Source organism: Nipponia nippon, unplaced genomic scaffold (assembly GCF_047370975.1).
Source record: "Nipponia nippon isolate SJK-2023a ecotype South Korea unplaced genomic scaffold, ASM4737097v1 scaffold_6, whole genome shotgun sequence".
Lineage (NCBI taxonomy): Eukaryota > Metazoa > Chordata > Aves > Pelecaniformes > Threskiornithidae > Nipponia > Nipponia nippon.
In genome coordinates, this window is record NW_028262380.1 from 66,329,644 (window position 1) to 66,354,022 (window position 24,379).

The following is a 24,379-nucleotide window of genomic DNA, read 5'->3' on the forward strand; positions in this document are numbered from 1 at the left end:
TTTTAGAAAGGACCCTATTGCTCACAGGATGCTTTCCCAAACTGAAAGCACGACTGTCTCTCTGCCTGCCATCCTGAGTTGCATCCAGCCAGTGCGTGCCGATGGGCAGCTGTGCGATGGTATCGAGCACTCCTCGGGGAAGCAACAGCAGCGGTGCAGCGCGCGGTGTCTTGCACATTCCGAGTGCTGCAGCTCTTCTGTGGAAAAGGACATCTTCACCTTCTGCTCCGTGAGCAAGCCTGTGAAGACATCCCCCTTCTGGATTGCTTTGCTGGTGGCTTTGGTGAGTAGGACATACACCTCCTTCAGTGGGTGAACAGCTGTCCCTCGGGCACTGCCCTGGGGGGCCAGACTTGCACTTGGGATCTCAGCTTTGGATGAGATGTCATGCTGTTTGTGATGAGGTGGCAAAAAAGGGTTAAATCTCCAACTATTCAGGTAGTTGTTAGCCAGGGCAGCACCTGTGTCAAATGGATCGCCTGAAACTTGTTTAATCAACAGGTGCCAGGCATTAACCTGCAGCTGGGCCTCAGCTAGCTGTTATTTGCAGAATATTCCAGAGAAGAGGGAGCCGAGTCTGTTTCCTCAAAATCCAGAGAGAGCATTTATGAACAGCATTTTTTTACGTGACAGTCCAGGCTTTCTTCTGTTCTGGTAAGTTCAAACGGGCATGGTGTTAGCTGTAGTTTATGGCAGGTGCTCTGGAAAGCAGCGTTTGCGGCTGCTGAGAGCGAGGCTGGTCAGCAGCAGTGCTGCCAGTTTGGTTTGTGGGGAAATGCTTAGTGCAAGTAGCTTGAAATCCGTTCTGTTTTGTGAAAATTGCTGATATAAATGCTGTAGGATCTGGCAAGAGATGATGGTGTGATCAGAGTGGTGGTGTCTCTGAAGGAAGTTCGAGTTGTGGTGTTACTGCAAGCAAAGGTAAATGAAAGCCATAATACTTTTGAGAATATTTCTTCAGTTCTTGGCTGTGTTGTGCTGTGTGTTATCAAAAAGCCTCTACCCCCGGAAAGCGTGCCTTGTGCAAAGTATATTGTATTTATTACTGTTTCTCGTCCTGATGTACTTCCGGTAGTCCTCCACCTATCTGCGGTACTTTGTTTCTGCTAAAGATTCCTGCTCTGCTGGTTTAGCACTTAGCAGAATAAATGTCCGAAAGAGTTAATCTGATACCAAGATAATATGAAGAGTTATCTGTGGATGTTCTGCTGATGGAGGTTGTTATTTACTAGGAAAGAGAGAGTTTAGAATCATAGGATCATTTAGGTTGGAAAAGACCTTTAAGATCATCGAGTCCAACCGTTAACCCAGCACTGCCAAGTCCACCACTAAACCGTGTCCCCAAGCACCACATCTACACGGCTTTTAAACACCTCCAGGGGTGGGGAGTCAACCACTTCCCTGGGCAGCCTGGTCCAATGCTTAACAACCCTTTCAGTGAAGAAGTTTTTCCTAATAACCAATCTAAACCTGCCCTGGCGCAGCTTGAGGCCGTTTCCTCTTGTGCTATTGTTTGTTATAGGGAGAAGAGACCGACCCCCACCTCGCTGCCACCTCCTTTCAGGTAGCTGTAGAGAGCAATAAGGTCTCCCCTCAGCCTCCTCTTCTCCAGGCTAAACAACCCCAGTTCCCTCAGCCGCTCCTCACAAGACTTGTGCTCCAGAGCCTTCACCAGCTTCGTTGCCCTCCTCTGGACACGCTCCAGCACCTCCATGTCCTCCTTGTAGGGAGGGGCCCAAAACTGAACACAGCACTCGAGGTGCGGCCTCACCAGTGCCGAGTACAGGGGCACTATCACCTCCCTGGTCCTGCTGGCCACACTATTCCTGATACAAGCCAGGATGCTCTTGGCCTTCTTGGCCACCAGGGCACACTGCCAGCTCAGCCAGCTGTTGACCAACACCCCCAGGTCCTTTTCCACCAGGCAGCTCTCCAGCCACTCCTCCCCCAGCCTGTAGCGTTGCATGGGGTTGTTGTGCCCCAAGTGCAGGACCCGGCACTCAGCCTTGTTGAACCTCATACAGTTGGCCTCGGCCCCTCGATCCAGCCTGTCCAGATCCCTCTGTAGAGCCTTCCTTCCCTCCAGCAGATCAACACTCCCACCCAACTTGGTGTCATCTGCAAACTTACTGAGGGTGCACTCGATCCCCTCATCCCGATCCTTAATAAAGGTATTAAACAGAACTGGCCCCAGTACTGAGCCCTGGGGAACACCACTTGTGACTGGCCACCAACTGGATTTAACTCCGTTCACCACAACTCTTTGGGCCCGGCCATCCAGCCCGTTTTTCACCCAGCGAGGAGTACGCACATCCAAGCCATGAGCAGCCAGTTTCTCCAGGAGAATGCTGTGGGAAACGGTGTCAAAGGCGCTACTGAAGTCCAGGTAGACAACATCTACAGCCTTTCCCTCATCCACATAGCAGGTCGCCTTGTGATAGAAGGAGACCAGGTTAGTGAAGCAGGACCTGCCCTTCATGAACCCCTGCTGACTGGGCCTGATCCCCTGGTTGTCCCGCATGTGCTGCGTGATGGCACTCAGGATGATCTGCTCCATAACCTTCCCCAGCACCGAGGTCAGGCTGACAGGCCTGTAGTTCCCCGGATCCTCCTCCGGCCCTTCTTGTAGGTACTTGTAGGTGTTAATCCTACTATGGTACAGTGGTAGCTGTTTTTTACAACTACTGTCAGAAGTTGGCATGATTTTGGGGTTCTCATTGTAATTCTAAAAACATGCAAATCAAATTTCTGTTAGGCTACATTATGGATGAATGTTTTCTGCTGTGGTGCTTTTAACGTGTGGGATCAGGGTGGGGATTTTTAAAGAACAGAGGAGTTTCTTCAGTTATTCCACATACCTGAACAGCCGCAACAAAAACCTGACCCGTGTTTTTCATACAGAGCTGGTGTCCTGGAACAAAAAATTGTATTAATTTCTTTTAGTAGCAAAAGGAAATTCCAAACTGGGACTGCTGTGGGAGATGAATGTTATCGCAACTTTATTCAGGACATAATTTCCGTTAGATATATTGAATAAGAATGGCGTGGGTATGGTGACTGTCTAGTTTGTAGCTTTTCCATTTTATGTACTAAGTTTCATATTCACAGAGATTTAAGTGCGCTTGTGTTACGGCATGTCTGTTTTGTTTTCTCTTTCTTTTCTACTTCGAAGTAATTCAAAGGGAAGACAAGGTGACTATGTTGTTCGTGAGAAACCAGCTGCATCCTAGTTGAATAAAACCAGAGATGGCCCGTTCTGTGGGTGCTGCTCTAAACCAGGGAGACCTTCCCCATACAGGGCTAGGATATTTGTGTAACGCTTGAGATGAGTCACTCGCCCGCGTTTCCCATGAGATGCACCCTCACATGAAATCCAGAGTAGTTTACTTTTAGGCAGAACCAACCTAAGATCTCTAGTAAACGAAATACAGTTAATGATGCCTATCTGTGCTTATGCGTCATAATTTAAAGCTGCTCTTTATGAGGTCTGGATCAAAAAGTGTAGGAAATGGTCTCTGATTTTGTTTAGATTTACTGAAAGTCACGTACATGTAACCTAAAGCCCTGCAATTCAAATACAGCCAGTTTCATGAGGGAAAAAAGGGATTAAAACATACGAAACAAAATTTGAAAGAATAAGTCCTAACTTGTATCGGTAAATAGTTTCTTTTTAGTTGAGACTTTTTATTATAAAGAAGCATATTATAAAGACTATGTAAAATATTTCACAACTTTTTAGAGATTATGGGAAATCCAACTACTTTCTTGTAAATGAATTGAGATAATATTAGAAAGCATAGTCTTGAAACCAGAGAGATTTGTCTATTTAGTAAAATCTGAAACGACATATAACTTCATACTTGGAGCTGCATCATATAGTCAACTATTAAATGCATTTAGATGCGTGCTTTGGAAATTACGCCGTACTGCATGGGAACAAAGACAAAAAGGTTTTCAAAACGTGGTACTTGCTATTTGCTACATGGACAAAGTTTGAGATACGATCATTTACTGTTTTCTTCAAGTTCTTGTCATGCGTTTTCTTGCCGCGGTTGCTTTGGTCACTGGGTATTGTGAGCTCTGAGCTGCACAGTGCTGCAGCACGGCGGAGGCTAGGGGTGTGTTCAGAACTTGGTGTGTTCAGCAACAGACAGATCCGGTACCAGACCGACGCCTTTGCAGATGGCTCTCGCGTTTTGCTTTTAGTCTTGTTTATCCTGCGCGCGAGGGATGCTTTTTCAAGCGAGCCCCGGTAGCCGCAAAACCAAAACCTGACCATTGGAAACAATAGAGCTAACGTCTTTTTAAGCAAAGTGTTTAAGCAGTCAGCATTTAAACACTCTACACTTCAGTATTTCATATGAATTGGCAAATATTATTTTGGGGAGAAGGGAATAGTTGCTGGTACTTCTCAGTGAAGCCGTGCTTCTCTGAAACCTGCCTCTTACATGATTCTCGCTCTGGGCTTTCTCTTTCCAAATATTGCAGAGGCACTGAAAATTCAAAAGCTGTTTGAAACAAAATCAAGAACAGAAGCAACAGCTGAGGAAAAACCTCTTGGTGGATGGTTGCATGGCAGCTTGCTTCTTCAGTCCCTGCCCTGGTGGTTTGGTTTTGTTTTTTTTACAATGCTAATTTAGTTTAAGAACAAAAGAAAAATCCCCCTAGAAAGGATTCCCTTGACAGAAAAGCTCAGCTAGACACCTATTTATGTGTGTTAGACGTTGAAACTGATGGCAGTAGGAGTGTGTGATTTGCTTGCCTTTTTTTAAATCTTAAAAAAAAAAAACAAACCAGTTTTACTTAAGCAGCATTTTGGATAGGTTACTAGTTTTGTGCATTTCTGTTGCTTTCCAATTGCTGCTTGAACCTAAGTTGAATGAAATAATGAGTAAATGTGAAGTATCATTTCCCATTTTAAAACTGGTAAAACCAAAGATAATTGATAAACATGTACATTTATATAAAAGTGAATAAATACTTCAGTAAATTTACTCTATCTATCTGTAATAATTAGACTGGGGGGAAGAAAGATCTGAAAACTAGGCTTAAATGAAACTTTTAAAATAAAAATTTCCGGCTTGCTGCATAGCTTTATTGGTTTAGCCCGAGATGATCAAAATAATTTCTGTGAATAGGAATTTGGACCCCTTTTTGGTGAGTGTACAGGCAGTGGTATCACAAGGTACTGCTTCCTAGCTAACAGGCTTTTTATTTCAAGTAGATGAGGAAAATGAGTCGTCTTCTCCTAAAGGCCAAAGCTGTAATCCCTGTTGGAAATCATATACAGGATCTTGCTTCTGATCTCCTCCGTGTACGCCAGGGTGCTGGAGCGTCTCTTTTATCACCAGAGCCCTGCAAAGTGTCTGGCACCCACTGAAGGATGCCCGATGCCCGATCCCTTGTATCGTGTATTTTGGCAACCTCTCTCACGTGCACTCGGTGTGATCTCTAAGCACAGAGCAAGAAAAATGGCATTCGATGTAACTGGTGGAAGTTACCGTTGTCGCTGTAGCCTTCTCACCACGTACCCAAATCACAGCACCTCTATTTTTGTGAGAGGTTAGTGAGGTCTTAGAAGACCCGCTTCCTTGAATTAAAAGACTGAACTTCCCCAGCAAAACCAAAAAGCTCCATGCTTTTTGTTGCCAAGTCCAATGCACTGGGTGGGTGCACTCTACTGTAGTAGAAAAGCCCGTGGTTTGGTTTGGCTTGTTTTATTTAAAAAAAAAAAATGCAGGAGGAAAGAAAGGGAAAATTTGGAGTAAGAAGTAGGTTAAAAATACTTTCTGGTATCTTACATATATAATTAATTTTTTTTTTTTAATTATTATTTTTTTTAATTTAGGAAAAATTACCGTGCAGTCTGTTAGTTCTAGTCATTACTTCCTCGTATTCCGTTTAGATGGGGAGGAACTATGTTTGCATCTAAACCCAAGAGATCTTTGCTTAGCAAAGCAGTCCAAAGTAAGATTTACTGACCTTTGTGAATATTCTTAATGACTCGCTGTAAGCAGGAGCCAACGCTTGATGAAAGTAACATCGTTATAAAACGCCATCTCCCTTCACGTATTTTGACAATCATTGTAATTAATTTTATAAGTTCAAGAATGGGGGTAATTGTCTGTAAGGATAATTTTTGATGGGGATCTTGGTGAACTTAGCGTTATGCTGATTTACAGCAGGGGAAGATTCAGTTCTGGGATTTCAAATCTAGAACGGCAGGAATTGGCTCCATTGGGATATGTGAACGACGACTCACGTTCAAAGGAGCTAAAAAGACCGGGGATTTTTAGAAAGACTTTTTTTTAATAATTCATTTTTTAAAACGCAGGCATGGTAGCAGTTGTGCTGTCACTGTTGAGTGTTGGAAAAAACTGGCATTTAATCAATACCTATCAGAATGGTACATGAATTTCAGCTACTTCTGTGAAATAAAAAAGGTGACGGTCCTCTGACAAACGTATAACTTGAGTTTACAGTTTCTGTAGTTGTTTCTTTCCCTTTATAGCAGATAGCATAGTTCTGTTTTACAATTTCTTTTCTATTTTTGCCTTCTTCCAGCAACTGACGGCTCTACAAAGAGAGAAGGGTTAAATGAAAGTGCAGTAGATAACAAACCAAACATAATACTTAGAAGCCTTCATTAAGTGTTCTAGTGTTAACCAACAGATCTTTATTTTTACGTATGTTAAACTGTGATACCCTGAGCAGCACACACATACCACCTATGCGCCCACAGATTTAACATCTGTGGAACTAAGTTAAGGCATGGAGTAGTGATACAACTTTCCTAAGGTCGTACACGGAGCTAAGAACTTGCCCAGCTCTCCCATGTTTTTATCCGATTATGTTGGTGACACGATCACCTTTTCCAGCTGTCGTCACTATTTTTAAATGGGTGTTTTGGCGTAGTCTATCAACTGCCTCTGCTCTGCGGATCAAAATACTTGTCTAAGAATGTTTCGATGCTGGTCAGTCCCAAAGTCAGGGACAGGAATTCAGGGTATGTAGGTCTTTACTCTCTTCCTCCATGAGACAAAGTAATAGTTTAGAACTGGCAGCTGTTGACCAGGCAAATTATCATCCTTTCTTTTCTATATGCATGAGGTTCTGTGGAACACGACTTGTTAGATAGCTCTGCTAATCCGTGATGGTTTTTTCTTTGTAAAATAAGTATCTAGGCCTTGCACAGCTGAGTATCCATCCTCTTCGAAAAAACAGAACTCAGCCCAGCGTTCATCACCTTGTTGCTGCTTCCTCATTACTGATCTCCCAGTTCCGCAGTCTGTCACCGTCTTTGCTGTCGGGGGTTCCCTTTCCTTGCTGTAGGTGGCTGGTTAGCCCGCTCCACCTGAAATTACGCACCCTTTCTTCAGCTTAGTCTAGGACTTGTTACAGAACTACCAACTGCACACACGTGGCTCCCTAATGCACTCTCGCTAGTTTCTGTTCTGACTAAGGTTAGCGTGTTATCGTCTTATTTTTGCACTGTACCAAAACATAAATGTACGTACTCTTATGCAAAGGCCATTCCCATACTCTCCAAGTATCCTGAACTTACTCCAGTGAACTCGTAACAAAGTTAATTCACAATGACTGGTTGTAGCCCAACCTTTTTGTCATAGTTTAAGCCACACAATATGTTTTCATACCCTTACTACCCTTTTTTTGCCCAGATGCTGTCGTTCTTTCAGCTGTACCATGACCTTACGTTATCAGTTGGCACTTTTTGATCTTTAATTGCCTCTTCAAAAGGTAAAACACTCATCTTCAGTCCTGTGTTACCGATGTCTTCCATAGGAGTCAATGAACTTTAAAAGGTTATGGGAATCCCTCAGATGAATTTTATGAAATCTTTTTGGTAGGTACCTAACTGTTCGATCTCTCCAGAGAGAAGATGACGACATTTTCACTGGCAAAATAACTTGAGTTCTCAAAGAAATGAATGACTTTTTTTTTTAATGAAGAAAGTTTATTGCAGGTCTTTCTTTTACAATTCTAGTAGAAAGTATAGCTAAGAAAGAAAATGAACTATGACCAATTCGGAAGAGCGAGCAAAGGAAAAGAATAAGCTGAATACATACTATATTGAACTAAGCATTATGGTAAAGATAAAACCTCATCTATCTGTGACTGCAGATTAAGGACAGCTGCTCCCCAATCCTTGTTTCCAGTGCCTGCACCAGGTGAATAGGGGGATAGCACTGACAAACCTCTGACAGCTATTGATGGCAGCTATTTTTGTAGTAGCTCCTCAATCAGCTCACCCTAGAACTAGGAGCTGCTCCGTTCCTCCTAGCTTAGATAACGTGCAGCAGGCTTTCCGTTCGCTTATCGAATAGGTAGTCTGACCCTGGAGAAAGGTGTGGACGGGACACTTGTGGTTAGGACAGAAAATGGCTAGAACAAAAAGGCTTCCTTGACTCCAGTCTTTGTTACAAATAAATGTCCAATGCTCATGTTTACACCCCAAGTCACTTTATTTAAATTCATATTATCTAAACACTACCCTGCAGCTTGCAAGTCCGATAACAAACTTGATGCAAAAACACCCATCCTTCCCTCCATCTCCAATGTTTGTCTCATATTTTACAGTTAGTCCACTAAAAAATTTTTTGTGAAAATTTGCCTCTTCAAGTTTAGTAGAAACTTGGCTAAAAACAGAGGCATCGGAATAGAAGGTGAATATAAGTTTTCTTCCCTTGTCTTCCTCTCCCGCTTTTCTGAGAATCCTCATCAGAAGAACAGAACGGGGCCTGCCTGTAGAGGTGAGGCCAGGTAACTGTTCGTCGTCTCGCTGCTCATATAAAAATATGGTTAGCTACACAATAAGTTAGTCTATGTAGAGCCCAAGGCTTTGTGAAATGCAGTTAATTAAACTAACACAGATACCTTAAAAATTACCTAGCATTGCCAGAATCTTTCCCCTGCTGCTGTTCTCAAGACAACGGCAAAGAGCACTCCAAAAGCACGTTCGCTCACCCGCTACTGGAAGATCGGTCTCCCATGACAGAGCCTGCCTTGGGCTCGCCACGAGAGCGTGCACGCAAACTGAAAACAAACTGTCCTGTGAAATGAAGAGAAATTGTGGCGAGAGTGCAGGGAGCTTCATTTGGATTTGGTTTCATCAGTCCTACGCACCAGGCTGATCCCCGGTGAACTCGGGAGATACTGAGGCAGGGAGCGTGGGGGATCTGAGTGGCTCACAAGCAGCAGGGAAGAGGGTCTTGGACCCAGCCACAAGAGGATCATCAGCTGCAGCAGTGATGGCAGAAGTTTTCTCCGTTCCAGCTCTACCAGAGTCCTGACAGCGCTTGCTGCAGAAAATCTGACTCTCTTTATCTAGAGCTGTGTTCTAAAAACAAACAAAAAAAACCCAAGGCAAAAGATGAAAAGAGCAGTTAAATCAAAACCCTGTCTTAACTTAAGGTTTAAAACAATCTACAAGACATTAAGTGCATGCATTGGAGCCAGGAAAAAAGGAGAAAGAACATTGGAAATCTTATATATAATTAATTGTAGCGTGTTGTGGTGCTGACTTTGGAAACCATAAGGAAAACTTCTCTTCCCGACATATGTTCGCCGTGATGGTGCAAGTTTAAAATTTTGTCTTGCAAGTCTGGTGTGGAAAAAAAATATGACATGGGTGCTTATGATATGGCAGGAATTCTTCATACTAGCTGTTAGCAAAATTTAGGTACCTGTGTTTTTGCAGACACAAGGAATCCCATTCTGTTTAGTGAAAGCTTAATAACACATTTTCTGTACCAAACCACATGGTGCAGAAGCGTATCTGTTTGTGAAGGTGACAGACGAAAACCTAATGGTTTTTTCTGCCTTAAAGAAAAGGGTCTACTTGTCTGCTTATTGGTGAGAGTAGGCAAATGACCTCTCATGAAGCTGACACAGTGGCCAAAAATGCATCATTTCTGATGACTATACTTAAAACGTAGTTTATTGGAGAGGAGTGTAGCAGGTTGCAATGGAAACCGAGAACGCTCTAGTGCAGTAGGTGGACTGTCTGGAGCACGTGGTGTGTCTGCTGAAGCCGACAACTTTCATACCCTCTGAAGGACACTGCAAGTTATATTAAACAACGGTGTAACGTTTAATTGCTATTGGAATGTCTGAAGTGACCTAGAGGGAAATCTAGTCGTTCCTGTGTCAAAAACAGACATCAAAACTGCTTTCTAAGATTTGGAGGGACAGCATAATTGGTCTTGTTTCACAGCTGATACCAATCATTATAAAGGCATATACTTCTTGGCTTAACTATTTACTTTGTGGAAGGTCTTCAAGTACTAGTGGTAATACAGATTTAAGTTAATACAGATTAGTTAAGTTCTTTGTAGTTTATTCAGTTATGTAGAAGGGTGCAAGGTACACTTACTCTGGTTATGTACAGCTTGGGCTTTCGATGGTAATCGACAAACGTGTGACACTTGAACTGAGGAGCAGAGCACAAACACGTGTTTCCCCTGCATATGTATATGTAAGCATTACACGATTTTATTTGAGCTGGGATATGCTAATTGTAAAGTAAGGTCAGGTGCTCTGCCTTTTCTTTGGCAGTTTCTTTTTTTGATTGATTGCTCAGGAGGACTTGCTTTACTAATGTGAAAATTTCTGTGTATTCTTAGTGGAGTTTATCCAATACACTGTTCACTAAAATACGTAGTTTTAGATACTGAAATAATTTTCTGATACAAATCAAATTTAGCGTGTATTTTTTTTCAGATGCGGTTTATTGCATCGAAGTCATCAAGGACAGCAGAAATAAGGTACTTAACCTCTTTTTTCCAAACTAATCATGTAGCTTGGTAGTGAAAACTTACTTATTTCATAATGGGGTGCCTAAATTCAAATTTCTCTTTTACCTGAGTTGGCAGAGAGAGCTGGACTAGTATCTCTGATTTCTCAAATAGAGGAGGGCTTCTAGAATTCGCAGGTGTAGGGATGGTGGTTGTTCTGGAATCGGTCTCACTCAGACTCTCCCGCTGAAACTACTCTATTTTGTGTAACGATGTGGCTGCGTGCTGGGGCAGAGGAGGTAGCGAGCAGCCTCATGATACCTCTCCGCCCCCCAGGGCCTTCCTGTCAGGCTTTTTCAGACCCAAGTACTGAGTATAACAGTTTCCAAAAGAAAAGGTTAAGTGGTTTGAATTTAGGGTGTTTTGGCTTTGGTTTTGTTTAGTTTGTTTAAGTTACAACATTCGTCTACATGCATACAGGTACGAGGAGAAAATTCCATAGTACACAATTGAATTCTCTGCTACTGACAATCGACTTTGCAAATGGAGCATGCAAGGAGATGGCTAGCTGAACTGCATCTCGGCTTCTGAGATCAGCTGTGATGTGCAGTAGTTTTATCATTATCACAGTAGCTGCGAGGCCGGCAGGATTGCATTTCCTCTTTTGCTTTCTGGAAAAAGAGTTGGGAATAAACAGGTTTGTGCTGTTCAGTGGCAGGATAAGTTATTTAAAAGGGAAAGGAAATGCTTTCAGTTCATGCTGACGGTGATTTTCTCCTGTGCTGTCCTCACAGCAGCCTCTGATAGCTGTCACACCTTGCACATAGCAATACGTACCTATGTAAGGCAATTTAGGTTTGTTTGGGTTTTTTTGAAGATCGAAGAGGAGGCTTAATTTTACTGTGGCTAAGTAAAATGTTTTATTATTTATTTAGGACCGGATTGCCTTCTGACTAGCTCTGTGATACCATAAAGGCTGAAGCGACAATTGACATTTTTATTTTAAATTGAAACGATGCTTATTTCGGTGCTTTTGGTTTTTTGGTTCTGTCTTCATAGGATTCCCACCTTTTTCTAATTGCTTTTGGATATTGTAAGATACGCACATGCACAAAATTACTCCCAGGAGAATAGACCAATATATGTCTGAGGAAGTAAAAAATAGCTAGCTATATTGCTGTTTGTTTAGAATATTTCAAATACGCACCACTTAATACAGGAAACTCTTTTGTAAGCGTTTAAAAGATTTTCCTTTACTGTTTTTGTGTGGCTGTAAAGCTCTTTCCACTTCAGACTGGCTGAGTTATTTCTCCTTTCTTCTTGTTACAAATGGAGAACATGTATTTTTTGTGCAGCAGAACAAAGCATTGCAGTTAGTACGTACCATTGCCTTGGACCTACTCAGAGGAAAGCAATGCAGGCATTGGGAAAGGAGGAAAAAGGAAGGAAGCAAGGGACAGAAACTAGACTTACTTTAAGCAGAACTAACACAATTGCAACAAATTTAAACTTACAGAATAATTTGAAATTGACAAAAAAAAATCAGTAATGAATTAACAGCAACATGCTTTTAGGGGCAGAAAGAGTCTCCTGTGCAAGAACACTGAAGTAGGTATGTGCAGTTTTACTTATCTGCCACATGATGGTATTATCTGCATTGGCCAGATGAGAGTATTTGAATGAAGTGATGCTAAAAGGGATTCCATTAAATATGCAGGTGGACTGATATAGCAATGCACTGCAATACATGAGAATTACAATACTGTGCTTGTCTGAATCGGAATGGTTTTAAGCAATGAGTGCTAGTACAAGTGAAGAACTTCTTAACGTGAAGATAACTACATTTCAATGCTCTAGGTAAACCAGGGCAAGAATAACAGATTGGGGGCTTAATGCTCATTAGATTACAGTGTTTTGAACAAGAAGTTACTTTTCCCTTCAGCAGTAACTGGGAGCTGCATTCAGAAATAAATAATCGTGCATTTACATCCTTCCATACCTGTTAGAAGGAAATAAGGCAGGAAAAGGGAAAATGAAAAGTTTTAACGAGGTGTACTTTCTGGGCTGAAGGAATGGCAGTAGCTAACAGAATCAGAAAAACCCACACCAATGAGAAGCCAGAAGCTACGCTGTGTCAGAGATCTGAGACAGGCTTAAGTGGCATGCAAGTTGGAGAGGGGCTGAGAGTTAGAATTAAAATGGCTCTTATTACATATAGTGCATTTTATACCAGTTTTCAGCTTCAGGCTTATCCATAGTCTCAACAGTATAAAGAATGAAGCTCTGAAGTCCCTCTCAAACTGTCAAGTCAAACTGTCAAATGAAATGTAGACAACAGCATGAACCTGAAATCCGTTTTCTGACTTCTCTCATTTTTATTTTTATGTTACCACTCTTCCTACGTTTAAATCTTTGGCCTATTTAATTCACATAAATGTATTTGCAAAAGCACATATGCATGCAGAAGCAGTATTTAAATCTACCTACTTTCAGATGATTGAAACAGTTCTTTGTTACCATAAGTTGGCTGGACTTTGAGAGTAATTAATACTAACGGGGAGGGTGGGGGTGGAAATCGCTGTTACGTTACTATCATAGATGGTTTTATTTTTCTTTCGGTGACCAAAGATACTTTTTGTGCGCAGTGTCCATCCTTGCATTGGGTAAGAACGGACCACAATAAGAACAGAATAGCAGTTCAATCTCTATAGCGGCTGCATATTCTCTGCAAAAGGTCAACTGCAAGTGCAGTTCTGAGTACTGATAACGGTAAACTCCATTTCTTCTACCGTGATTCACGCATCTGCCTTCTGGAATTACTGTTTATGTAAGTTCAACTGTAGGTCATCAAGGTTCCTTTGTATACTTTGAAGAAAGTTCCCCATTAGGGAAGAGAAAAAACATAGCAGGGGTTAGATTGGGACACAATTAATGTGGTAAACATTCAATACTACGAAGAAAGTTTCGGAAATGGAGTCTGATTTCCTGGCAAGCGTAGTGTTGAACAACAGTATGCTCAAGAACAAGCAATACTTGATTGGGCAGAGGAGAAGAGCCTACTTAACTAACTAGGTAGTCAGTATGATAAAAAATTACAGTTTTTATAATGAGAGATTTCAAATCGTTAATAAGCTTCATTTCAACATACAACTACTTAGTGTTTACGTGTTTCTGTTGGAAAGCTTGTTTTTTATAGCTTGGCTAGCACACTGCGATAGCCTCGGTTGCTCTCGAGCGATGATGAGACAATCCACACTATACACAGATAAAGACTAGAATTAGAGACTATTCTAGCTTTGCTGTTGCTATTCTTGCACCACGCATGCCCATAGAGCACTGTTAGGAAAATATGCCCAGTATAATATCAATGTAGAAAAATGTTCATTTCTCTTACCATGATGACAGAAACCCCAGCAGATGTGTTATTTTGCTTGGGTAGGGTGTTATTAAAGTGCTGCTTCAGTTTACCTGTTACTTCAGCTTGCATATTATTCTCCTGGGAAGCATCATCCTGTAGAAGAATAAACACAATATTCACATTAGGAAAAAAACAAAAGTATGTTTGAATGTAACTGAGTAAAAGAGAAGTTTTCTATTCTCCTCAGGTACTTCCTGCTTTTTAATGTGAAGTAAGTGTTCAGACAGGCAGCCCAAAAGCGAATGCCCCCTGCTACGTGAGAGATGGGTTAAGTCAAATTACAGAGGAAAGGAACGTAGCAACCACTGTTTTACGTATGAACTTCTATTTCTTAAAATGCCATGTGATGCTGTGTACTTTCGGTCCATTGATTTGTTCCGCAATTACAAGCTGCAAGTTTGATTCAAACATGTTAAAAATAACATGCTTGAAATAATGTTAAAAATAACAAGCATATTTGTCATTTGGCTTTCTTTAAATCAGCATCTTAAATAGTCCATCACGTCCTAAGTGTGGAAACGTTATACGGTACCATAAATACGTTTGAGAGGAGCTGTTATGCATAGACACGCTTGTTATGGTTGTCTTCTCTTGTTTGAGGGAACTCCATAGATCTCCAGTCCCTCTTTTAAAATGTGTGTGGAAATAAACATTGACTGTGTACATGTAAACCTAATAATGAACTGATTTTAAATTGATAAGCAATGCATTTTGGTGTTCCCCATCGCCGCTGACCAAAAAGATGAAGGACCCAGCAGCCATCAGCTTAGTGCCTGTTAGGTATTTGCTAATTTTATTTCTTTTACGAAGCTTGAACCGCTTCAAGAAACAGGAGATTGTACTTTAAGTAGCATTGCTGCAAGTAAGATGCCAACATCCACAACAGTGCTTCCACAGACACATTTTTGAGATGACTTTTTCTAGGTTGAACGTGAAATAACTTTAAAAAAGTGCCCACGTCACCCATCTGCCTCTCGTGTTATGTTTAAGCAGGGTTATAGCAATCCGCAGCACCTTCCCATCGCAGTCAGCAAGCAACATCTTTCACTCTGTTCTTTCAGAGCACAGAAGCTAACGGTGCTGTCAGAGCTGAAGCCAACGTCAGACTCTTGCTGTTCTTTTACGTGGAAATGGGACTAGGGGTTCAATGAACAGAAACGGGCAGAGTAGAAGTGTATCGCTGCTTCTGAAAACTACGCTTTAAGGGTTAGATTTACAGATTTAATATCAAATTGGAGACAAGTAAAATGTAATTTACTCACTGACACCCAGGGATGGCTTAGGATCTGTGCTGCTGTGTATCGGGCTTCAGCATTCACATGTAACATCAGGCTAATTAACTCCTTTAGTAAAAAAAAGAAAAAAGAAAAAAAAAAAAAGAGCTTGAGGAGAGTGGGGAAGGACATTACAATGGAAAATATTGTGGCACCAAGTTCTTCTCAGTGCAATTTTCTTGCTACCTGGGTGAAAAAACCCCAGCATACACTGATAGCAGAACCAGTGATACCAGTGTGACTTCAGTGGAATAAAAAATGTGCCGTTTAGAGTATGCTGGACAGCATAGTTCATACCAACTTCCTTATTTTATTCGTGTTTCACCAAGTCTTTTGAAACCAGATGAAATGTTAAAAAAAATCAGCTGTAATGTTCCAGTTTGTTCTCTATATATTCATGCAGGTGACCAGAATGAAAACAAACTTGGGACAGATGAGATCCTCTATGGGCTGTGTCGATCCTCTATGGGCACATAGTAACAGTACGTAAAGAGAACAAATCAGAGGCAAGCAACTGCATCTGAAATTCAAGAAACTGCTGAAATTATTTGAAAACTATGTTCTCTTCTGTGTTGCTCTGGAAGAATAAGAGACATTTAACTCATTTCATCAGCTAAGGATCACCTGGTATAGGAAAAAGCAGATAGACAGAAAGAGAAAAATGCTTAATTCTACTAATTATATGGTTAATCCCAAAAGATTTGGTATTGTGGCTTTCATCATATTTTAGAGGCACTACAGCAGGTGTCTTTAGCTTTATCAAATACTTCCATGGGCCTTCTCCTAATGGTGCCTACAGAAATGATAAACCTTAAGAGGTCATTGATACAAAGCAGTCAGTAAAATAAAATTAAAAAACCCAAACCAACTTTGTTTATTCATTCAAGTTTCTCCTTATGCTACTAACAACTAGTTTAACTGATGTAATTCCTGGTTCTACAAGCCTGTTAAGACAAATATGTCCCCCTCCCAAATGAACAACTTCATGTGCTTGGAGCCAAATCCCTCCTCAAAAAACCTTTTATAGCCTCCAAATTGCCAGTCTCCATATTCTTATCAAGAGTATTTCAAGGAAATTGTTCACCACTTCAGTTCTGGGAAATGGCTTCTTCAAGCAGGTAAGTGCCAGGTCCTGCACTTGGGTCACAACAACCCCATGCAACGCTACAGGCTGGGGGAGGAGTGGCTGGAGAGCTGCCTGGTGGAAAAGGACCTGGGGGTGTTGGTTGACAGCCGCCTGAACATGAGCCAGCAGCGTGCCCAGGTGGCCGAGAGGACCAATGGCATCCTGGCTTGTATCAGGAATAGCGTGGCCAGCAGGACCAGGGAGGTGATAGTGCCCCTGTACTCGGCACTAGTGAGTACTGTGTTCAGTTTTGGGCCCCTCCCTACAAGAAGGACATCGAGGTGCTGGAGTGTGTCCAGAGGAGGGCAACAAAGCTGGTGAAGGCTCTAGAGCACAAGTCTTAGGAGGAGCAGCTGAGGGTGGTTTAGCCTGGAGAAGAGGAGGCACTACTCTCGGCAACTACCTGAAAGGAGGTTGTAGCAAGGTGGGGGTCAGTCTCTTTTCCCAAGTAACAAGCGGCAGGATGAGAAGAAATGGCCTCAAGTTGCACCAGGGGAGGTTTAGGTTGGATATTAGGAAAAATTTCTTCACTGAAAGGGTTGTCAAGCACCGGACCAGGCTGCCCAGGGAAGTGGTTGAGTCCCCATCCCTGGAGGTGTTCAAAAGCCATGTAGATGTAGCACTTAGGGACACGGTTTAGTGGCGGACTTGGCAGTGCTGGGTTAATGGTTGGACTCGATGATCTTAAAGGTCTTTTCTAACCTAAATGATTCTATGATTCTATTACCTAACTGAGAGGTTTCCCAACCAGCCAAGTTATCTAGTCTATGTAAGTCTGAAGTGAAAGGTCACCTTCAGTACCAAGACTGAGGGCCGCCTTTGTTCAGAATGCATGTCTGGAAGAGCGTGACATGACTGGAGCTTGGGAGATGTTGGCAAATGGATAAACAGCCATTGGGAAATTCAGAAAAAATGCAGATTCTTATTGGCTAGATAACAAATAATCTCCACTTGCTAATTAGAGTCCTCAGATATCATTCAGAGCACGTTACCCAATTAACTTGAGAAGTGGGGCTTAAAAGTTGGAACCCTTGTCCTACAGACACAATCATTTTCAAATGGCAATGATGATAACACAAGAACTATTAACAATGGCAAATCAAGCTGGCTGCACCTCTTGAAAAACTCTAACAACTGGCTCAAGTAAAATAGGAACAAATTATGTCAACTTCATCCAGTCCACAGAGCAATAATTTTTCTTTTTTTAAAAGAGTGATGGGAGGGAAAAATGCAGAGAGACACTTATTTTAGAGCTGAAGCACTGAACCTGCTGTAATAGTTCATCAGTAAGTAAACGGAATAGCATGTGATGTTCACTGAATGCAATTGTCATTCTGCTACACTTACTCACTCAGACAATGACATGACGGCCTGCAAAAAAACCTGAGCTTTCATCAAGGACCGTTAAGCTAACGAACTAAAGAGGCACAGCAGCTGGAAGAGCGCGTACGAGTCTGTTCCGAATCTTCTATTCTACCTTTCCAACATAGCACAGTCTTTTCAGTGGCTTGTCAGAAACACTGTTTCAGGTTGGAAAACATTATCAGTACCTTTGCTGAATCGGTGATGTTATCCCAGTAGGGAGAAGGAAATTCCAGCTTCCCAACAAGTATCTGATCAAAGAGATCTTCCTGAAGGTTGTTTTCACTGTAGAACAGCATAACGAAAAAGATCATGAGAAAGAAGTCAATTTGTCATGCGAATTTTCCACTTGATTTGGGGATGGAACCGAAATGATGTTATTTCAACTACTGTAATAAATGCATAATTTGCCAGCTTATATAGTGGCAGCACTTCTGAGGTGTTTGCCATAGGTATGGTGTCAGGAGTGATGAGAATAGAAAAACTAATATACTGAGGTGAAAGGACTTCCACTGGAATAGAGACGACATAGCTGACATACAGGAACAGGAAAGGGGATTAAAAAATAAGTCACCTGCCTGCCTAGTTCTAAGGGACCTGCTACAGAAAGCATATGACGGGGGAAGAAGTGTAGTGAAATGAGCCTCTGCTGTTAGACTGTCACAACAGGAGGATTTTCAAAATCCAAAGAGGAGCTATGGAAAACACATGATACATTTAGTTTACTGAATATTGGCAAGCTACTGCTATTGAAAGGATAAGTACTTTTGTATCAAAAACATGGTATCATGAATATTCAGTGGTCAATGGCAGTGGGTTTTTTTGGTTTTTAACCTCTGTCTTAGCCACTTTGAACATCCACCCGGCCTATTTCTGTAGTGAACAATTTACCTCTTGGGTTGGTTTTGCAATAAATATTTATTAACCTTGGTTAACACCTGATTCTAATAGCATGGTATGGACATTCTCCATGGCCAACCCCCAAACTCTATTCAAAGCAATTGCCATTTGTTTGTATAATATATCTTTCAAAACATGTTTTCAGTTTTAAACATGAACTAACCACAGGCAAAAAACCGAATACCCTAAACTAAATGATAATTTTTCCATTGACAATTGTTTATATTGTATTCTTTGCAAAATATTCTTATTCAGTCTGGTGATTTTTAGTTAAAAACTAAGCATTTTGTTGTAAAAATGGAGAAACAGACTGTGCACAAGTTAAGAGGAGAATTCCTATTAAAACGTGCTAATTCTTTCTCATTCCCGGGCAAAAAAATTGCTGAGGCACAAATCATATCCATTTGATTTTTAGTAGCACTCATACATATGGTGACATTGAGTAGCAAGAATCATGTTTGCAAACTCCACCGCTCATAGGACACTTACCAAAAGATTAACAAGATTAAAAATGCAACACAAGCAAAGTCTTCCCCTCACCTCAGTTTACCGTTAACCTTCACCCTCAAGACCACTAACCAGTAAGCTGCTGTGTCCAAGCAGAAACACGAGAGGGCGACGTATACACGTTCATTGAACTGGGCTACGCAGCAGACAAAAGGAAAAGAAACTATGCCCTGACACCAGCGCATCCCTGCGTACAGCAGTAAACCAGTTGCTCCCTTAGAAAAATAAGTAAACCAAACTGATCCCAAAACCTGACAAGAGGGACAAGTGAAACCAGTTTAAAAAGAGAACAAAAAGGTAAAGAAAACGTGTCAGTCTAATCCATTGAAGGATGCCTTCTTCAGTGAGATAGGCAAGACTTCCTCAGAGAGACCTTGGTTCTTTACTATTTTTCCCTTTGACGTACAGGGACACTCACCTGCGAAATGGTGGAAATCCACATAACAGTATGTATGTGATCACACCTGCAGCCCAAATATCCACCTTTAAGCCATATCTGAGAAAAAAAGACTATGTTACTTGTGCTGGATTAAAACAAATAAAAAGTAATTCCAATCAAACAATTAATGACATTTACATGAACGTATATTGAGAACCTCTTCTAAAAGTTACTTGCTGATGATGTGGAAATGTATTTTGTACCTAAGCATCGTTTTACTTAGCAGCCTTCACAGTCTTTAGGAAACCATGCTAACATCATTTTTCATTGGTGGGTGTTTGTGTTTTTTTTTCCCTAAGCCTCAAGGCTCTCCAGGGTCTTCTGAATATACTCAGATTCAATTCAGTATCAAGGTTTCCCAATCCAGAAGCACTAGTGATAAAAGACAAGGATGTTCTTTCTCAGTCCCCATATTGGAGTAACTATCTCTAAGGTCGTCACGTGTTGCTAAGCAACAAGACAGACACCAATTCTCCAGTCTCTTGAGTGAGTAACACAGGGAAAAAGAACTGCACTTTTCTTTTAAAGCACAGAAATTAAATCACTAGAGGTCAGAAAGAGGTCTTTTTTCCTATTCTTTTCTATCCAGTAGATTCAGTTTGTCAAAATCTATAACATGCAGATGAAGTGCCCTTTGATGTTTGAGCTCACTGCAGTGAGCTGCGAAGTATCTCTCGATGTGACAAATGCACCGAACAATGCTCGAAACAATACAACAAACCCCCCTCCATTAGGAAGACCAAATTCAGAATGGTCACAGCTATGGCAAGAGTCAGCTAGGACGGAATGGAGGTCTAAAAGGAAAGATGACTTGTAAAATTGTACCATTTTACAAAATTATTTTGTATTTATGCAACCATCTGTTAAATACAGAAAAATGAAGTTGTTAAACCAACAGTTACCAAATAACACGCGTCACCCAAACAAGGTCACTTGAATCAACATAATCTAGTCAGACCTGCTCTGAGAACAGGTTTAGACCAGGTGACCTCTGGAGTCTCTTCCAATATAAATTATTCCGTTTCCAACATGAACACTGCGTTTTGCTCATCCATTTTTCCCCAAGCAGCTGCCATGGCTGGTACAATGGGCTCTGAACGGTGAGGTGAGGCAGGGAACACAAACCAATAAACTCCACTGCACCAGCGCTGGTCCTTGGGAGATGATAAGGAGGCAAATGAATTCTGGGAGCAGGGTGAGTGAGGAAACTAGCCTCTTCAAGGAACTGAATGATGCCTGCTTTCTCATAGGAGGTCTGGTTACAAAAAGATGGAGGACCATCCTATTAGAGCATTCTAGTTCTTACAACAGTTAGGAGCTACCTGCCAAAAATAACTGGTTACGAGACCTATGTCTTAGTCAGTCATCCTCACCCTGTCTCTGCAATGATTTCTGGAGCCACGTATGTGGGTGTACCGCAGACGGTATATAAAGGTCCTTCAACCACAGTTGCCAGTCCAAAGTCTCCTAGCTTCAAAGACTTGGTTCCATCTGGATATTCACATACCTAGAATCAGCAAAATAAAAACAGAATGAGGAGGAGAACATCTGCATTTTTTAAAATCCTTTAATTTGTTTGGAAAATAATCATCATCACACTGACAATACAGGAAAAAGAGGTAACTTCCACAGCCCTGTAGGGAAAGAAGAGAAAACTAGTATGACCATCGATTGCCACAGTGCAGCTGGAGCTAGTGTTCAATGGAGCTGTCTGCCAGCTATGTAGGTCAGACCATGATACAGCCTCAAGCAACGGGGGGGGGGGGGGGGAGAAAACCCAATCCTAGAATGCTGAGACATTTTAAATATATTAAGAAAAATATACTACTATACTTCCATTTGATTGGGACCTAGAGTTTAAATTGGGATTGGCAGCTGCAATCAGATTTGTTTAATATCTCTCACTAACTTAGCATAAATCTAGTCAGTTAGCATATTGGATATTTCCCAGGCAAATGTCTTCCCTAACCTTAGTCTAGGCAAGTTCAGTACAGGAGTGAGAAAGCTGACTGGGAAGTGTTTAGGTTTCTGTGCAGACCCAAGTGCATCTTACCAAAAGCCCCATATAGAATCTAGCACATTTTGTTCCGAGTCATTTTGTTGATGAAAGAAACTAAATCTTAATAGAAAGAAAAGTGTTATACGATGGCGATAGCAAGAGTAAATTAAACCAGACCAATAGGGAAAGGAAACATCTCTAATAAATTAATCTTGGTTTTGTTCTTAAAGTAAAATGTTTATTTTAACATGACTTCAGCGGAATCTAGTTTCTAGAATGTAGGACACCAGAATCTCCAGAATGGCTGAATTTATTTGGTTTCCTCAAACAACTGAATACTGCTAAGGCGGCAATACCTTCCTCCATTCCCCTGTGTAAGTCATATCATTAACGGAAACACTCGTTCTCCTTGATATAATACCTTCATATCTGCTATTACTCTTAGAAGTTGTGTTTTTAAATGCATGACTAGTAAAGAGAATGCAATTCAGACAGCTGGATGACCCTGTGCAAAAGAACTAACGGCTTGCAATTATAGGTGGCAATTGATGGGAATTATTTGCATTTACATTCAATACCAGTATGTTATTTTAACATTCTGTCACTGTCAATCACAGTGAATAAGATTTGCATCGGTTGAGTAATCTCTTTAGGCTTTCCAGGCAGAAAGGACCTTTGTACCTATTTATAACTGATTCGATCACTAATGAGAGCTTAAAATTTCTTTGGACTGGCTGTGTTTGAAGATGTACTGATAATAAGTGAGAATTCCACCTTCATTTTCTATCTCTTAAGTGCCATGTTGCTGTGACTACATTTTCCAGGAGTAGTGTCCCCCCCTTCCTTTTGCTAAACAATCTAATTTATTTGAGGGCTTATTTAAATTGCTAAACATTGTCAGTGGAATTAGTTGGGAAAGAACTATTAATTGGAAAATATTTTCAGCTTATAGCCCTATCCTTGTAATAGTTCAAAATCCAGTCTGGGATAAGCCATGACTCCTACTCTAGATGCAACCTCATTGAACACTATTGACAACCAGCACAGAAGGCTTTAAGAAATGCCTACCAAGTGCTGACAAAAGCTACTAGCGTTCCCGAGGACAGCGGCTCAAGCAGGGGAGATTATGGCCCTGTTTGTTCAGTACACAACATGTAGTATCTAATACGCAACATGTAATATGTAAGCATAACCTCTGTGTACAAGCAAGATAGCACGCTGTTCCCATTCTATGAATTGTGGTCTAAGCAGTTCCCAAAGCAGACTTCATGGCAATTCTTGTCAACACAGTTATTTTATGTCTCTGCTGAAAACAAAAGTCAGTCCCCTAGGACAAAATAAATGTATGTACAGAGTTAATTCATGGCTAGAATACTGGTAAATGACCAGGAAGATGTTCCTACCATGACAGTGAAAGAAAAAGAAAAAAAAATTACTTGAGATAACCATACGATCGTTCAAAGAAATGGCACTCAGCCCACCTTTTCTCCCACTTGCAAACTATAATAAATAATTCATCAGCAGAGCTTTAAAATTCAGTGTTTTGTGAGACAATACTCCTGCTTATCCAAATGGCAGCCAATCAAAATGTAAATAAAGATAGGTCTAAGGACAGGTTTGAGCACAGCTCACTTGGGTTATGGTGATTGCTATCTCATGGCAGAAGATTTATTTCATACATACTTATTCTAAATTAATATTCCTGCTGTTCTCTGCTCAGCTACTTGACATTTATATACAAGCATTTGCATTAATGAGAGCAAAGTAAGAGAAAATATTAGAAAATAAATGGGACATACCAGGAGATTTTCTGGCTTGATGTCTCTGTGCACAATGTTGAGACCATGAAGGTATTTGAGTGCACTGGCTAGATTGTAGACCATTGCACTCCCATCTCGCTCTGTATATTTAGTAGAAGAAGTGATAGCATCAAATAGATCTCCTCCCTAAAGTAACGGAAAGATGAAAAATAATGAAGATGATGATATTTCATAAAAAAGCCGCATAAATTCTTCCTTTACAAAGGGCATGCTCAAATGCCTGTTAATCAGAAAGATCATCTTGTCACCAAGATACTTGACTGGGACATCTACATTAAATTCTCAACTATACTCCAGGCTTGTTGTGTCTGAGTTTGGGCAAATCACAGCTCTTCTCTGTCTTGATTTCATTCTATTGATCTCCCTGCCTTTGATCAGTCATTTATATTACCTACAGGTACAGGCATACAGTTTCCATTTTCTTCATCTTATCAATATAATACCTTTACATAGCAAAAAACAGCCTTGATTTTCAGTAAAGCAATATAAATCAGCCCAATAATAAAAAGCCTAACGTAACAAATATTCAGCAATTGTGATGAACTGCAAATTGAAATTTCTGTCGATATTGCAGAAATAGCAAATAAATACAGCCGAAGAGTACAAACAACGTAAGCATAATTTTTTTCCGACCTATGATTCTATGATACACCAAAGTGTAGAACCTACAGGTGATTTCTGAATGTGCCAGTTGTGCAGTCTCTGATTACGGATGCCCTATTCCTCTTGGAATACATAACAACATGTAAGCGAGTTACTGATGCAGCATTTCCAGTCACT

General features: G+C 41.0%; 1 protein-coding gene and 1 long non-coding RNA gene across 6 annotated transcripts in view; one reads left to right on the forward strand and one right to left on the reverse strand.

Annotated features, from left to right (window-relative positions):
• Positions 1-561: 561 nt before the first annotated feature.
• Positions 562-16,228, forward strand: LOC148051534 (uncharacterized). 2 transcript variants are annotated; one of them, XR_015699747.1, is made up of 4 exons: positions 562-654; positions 841-921; positions 10,741-10,784; positions 13,400-14,135. It is a non-coding gene; the product is annotated as an uncharacterized LOC148051534 (long non-coding RNA). The 2 variants fall into 2 exon arrangements; XR_015699748.1 differs by lacking the exons at positions 841-921; positions 13,400-14,135 and adding an exon at positions 15,850-16,228 and having other exon boundaries at positions 571-654.
• Positions 7,956-24,379, reverse strand: part of DCLK2 (doublecortin like kinase 2) — a 92,173-nt gene continuing 75,749 nt past the window's right edge. For 2 of the 4 annotated variants that reach the window (XR_015699746.1, XR_015699745.1), the window contains 8 exons: positions 23,579-23,725; positions 21,154-21,287; positions 19,760-19,837; positions 18,123-18,219; positions 15,435-15,515; positions 14,149-14,265; positions 12,985-13,067; positions 9,223-9,358 (listed from right to left, as the gene is read on the reverse strand). Coding sequence is in view for 2 of the 4 variants with exons in the window: in XM_087736782.1 (XP_087592908.1) it covers positions 9,137-9,358; positions 14,149-14,265; positions 15,435-15,515; positions 18,123-18,219; positions 19,760-19,837; positions 21,154-21,287; positions 23,579-23,725 (876 nt within the window). In the remaining 2 variants the exon portion in view is untranslated. Of the gene's footprint in view, positions 9,359-12,984; positions 13,068-14,148; positions 14,266-15,434; positions 15,516-18,122; positions 18,220-19,759; positions 19,838-21,153; positions 21,288-23,578; positions 23,726-24,379 lie in introns of all 4 variants that reach the window. The other 2 variants (XM_087736782.1, XM_087736781.1) reach the window with 1 other exon arrangement.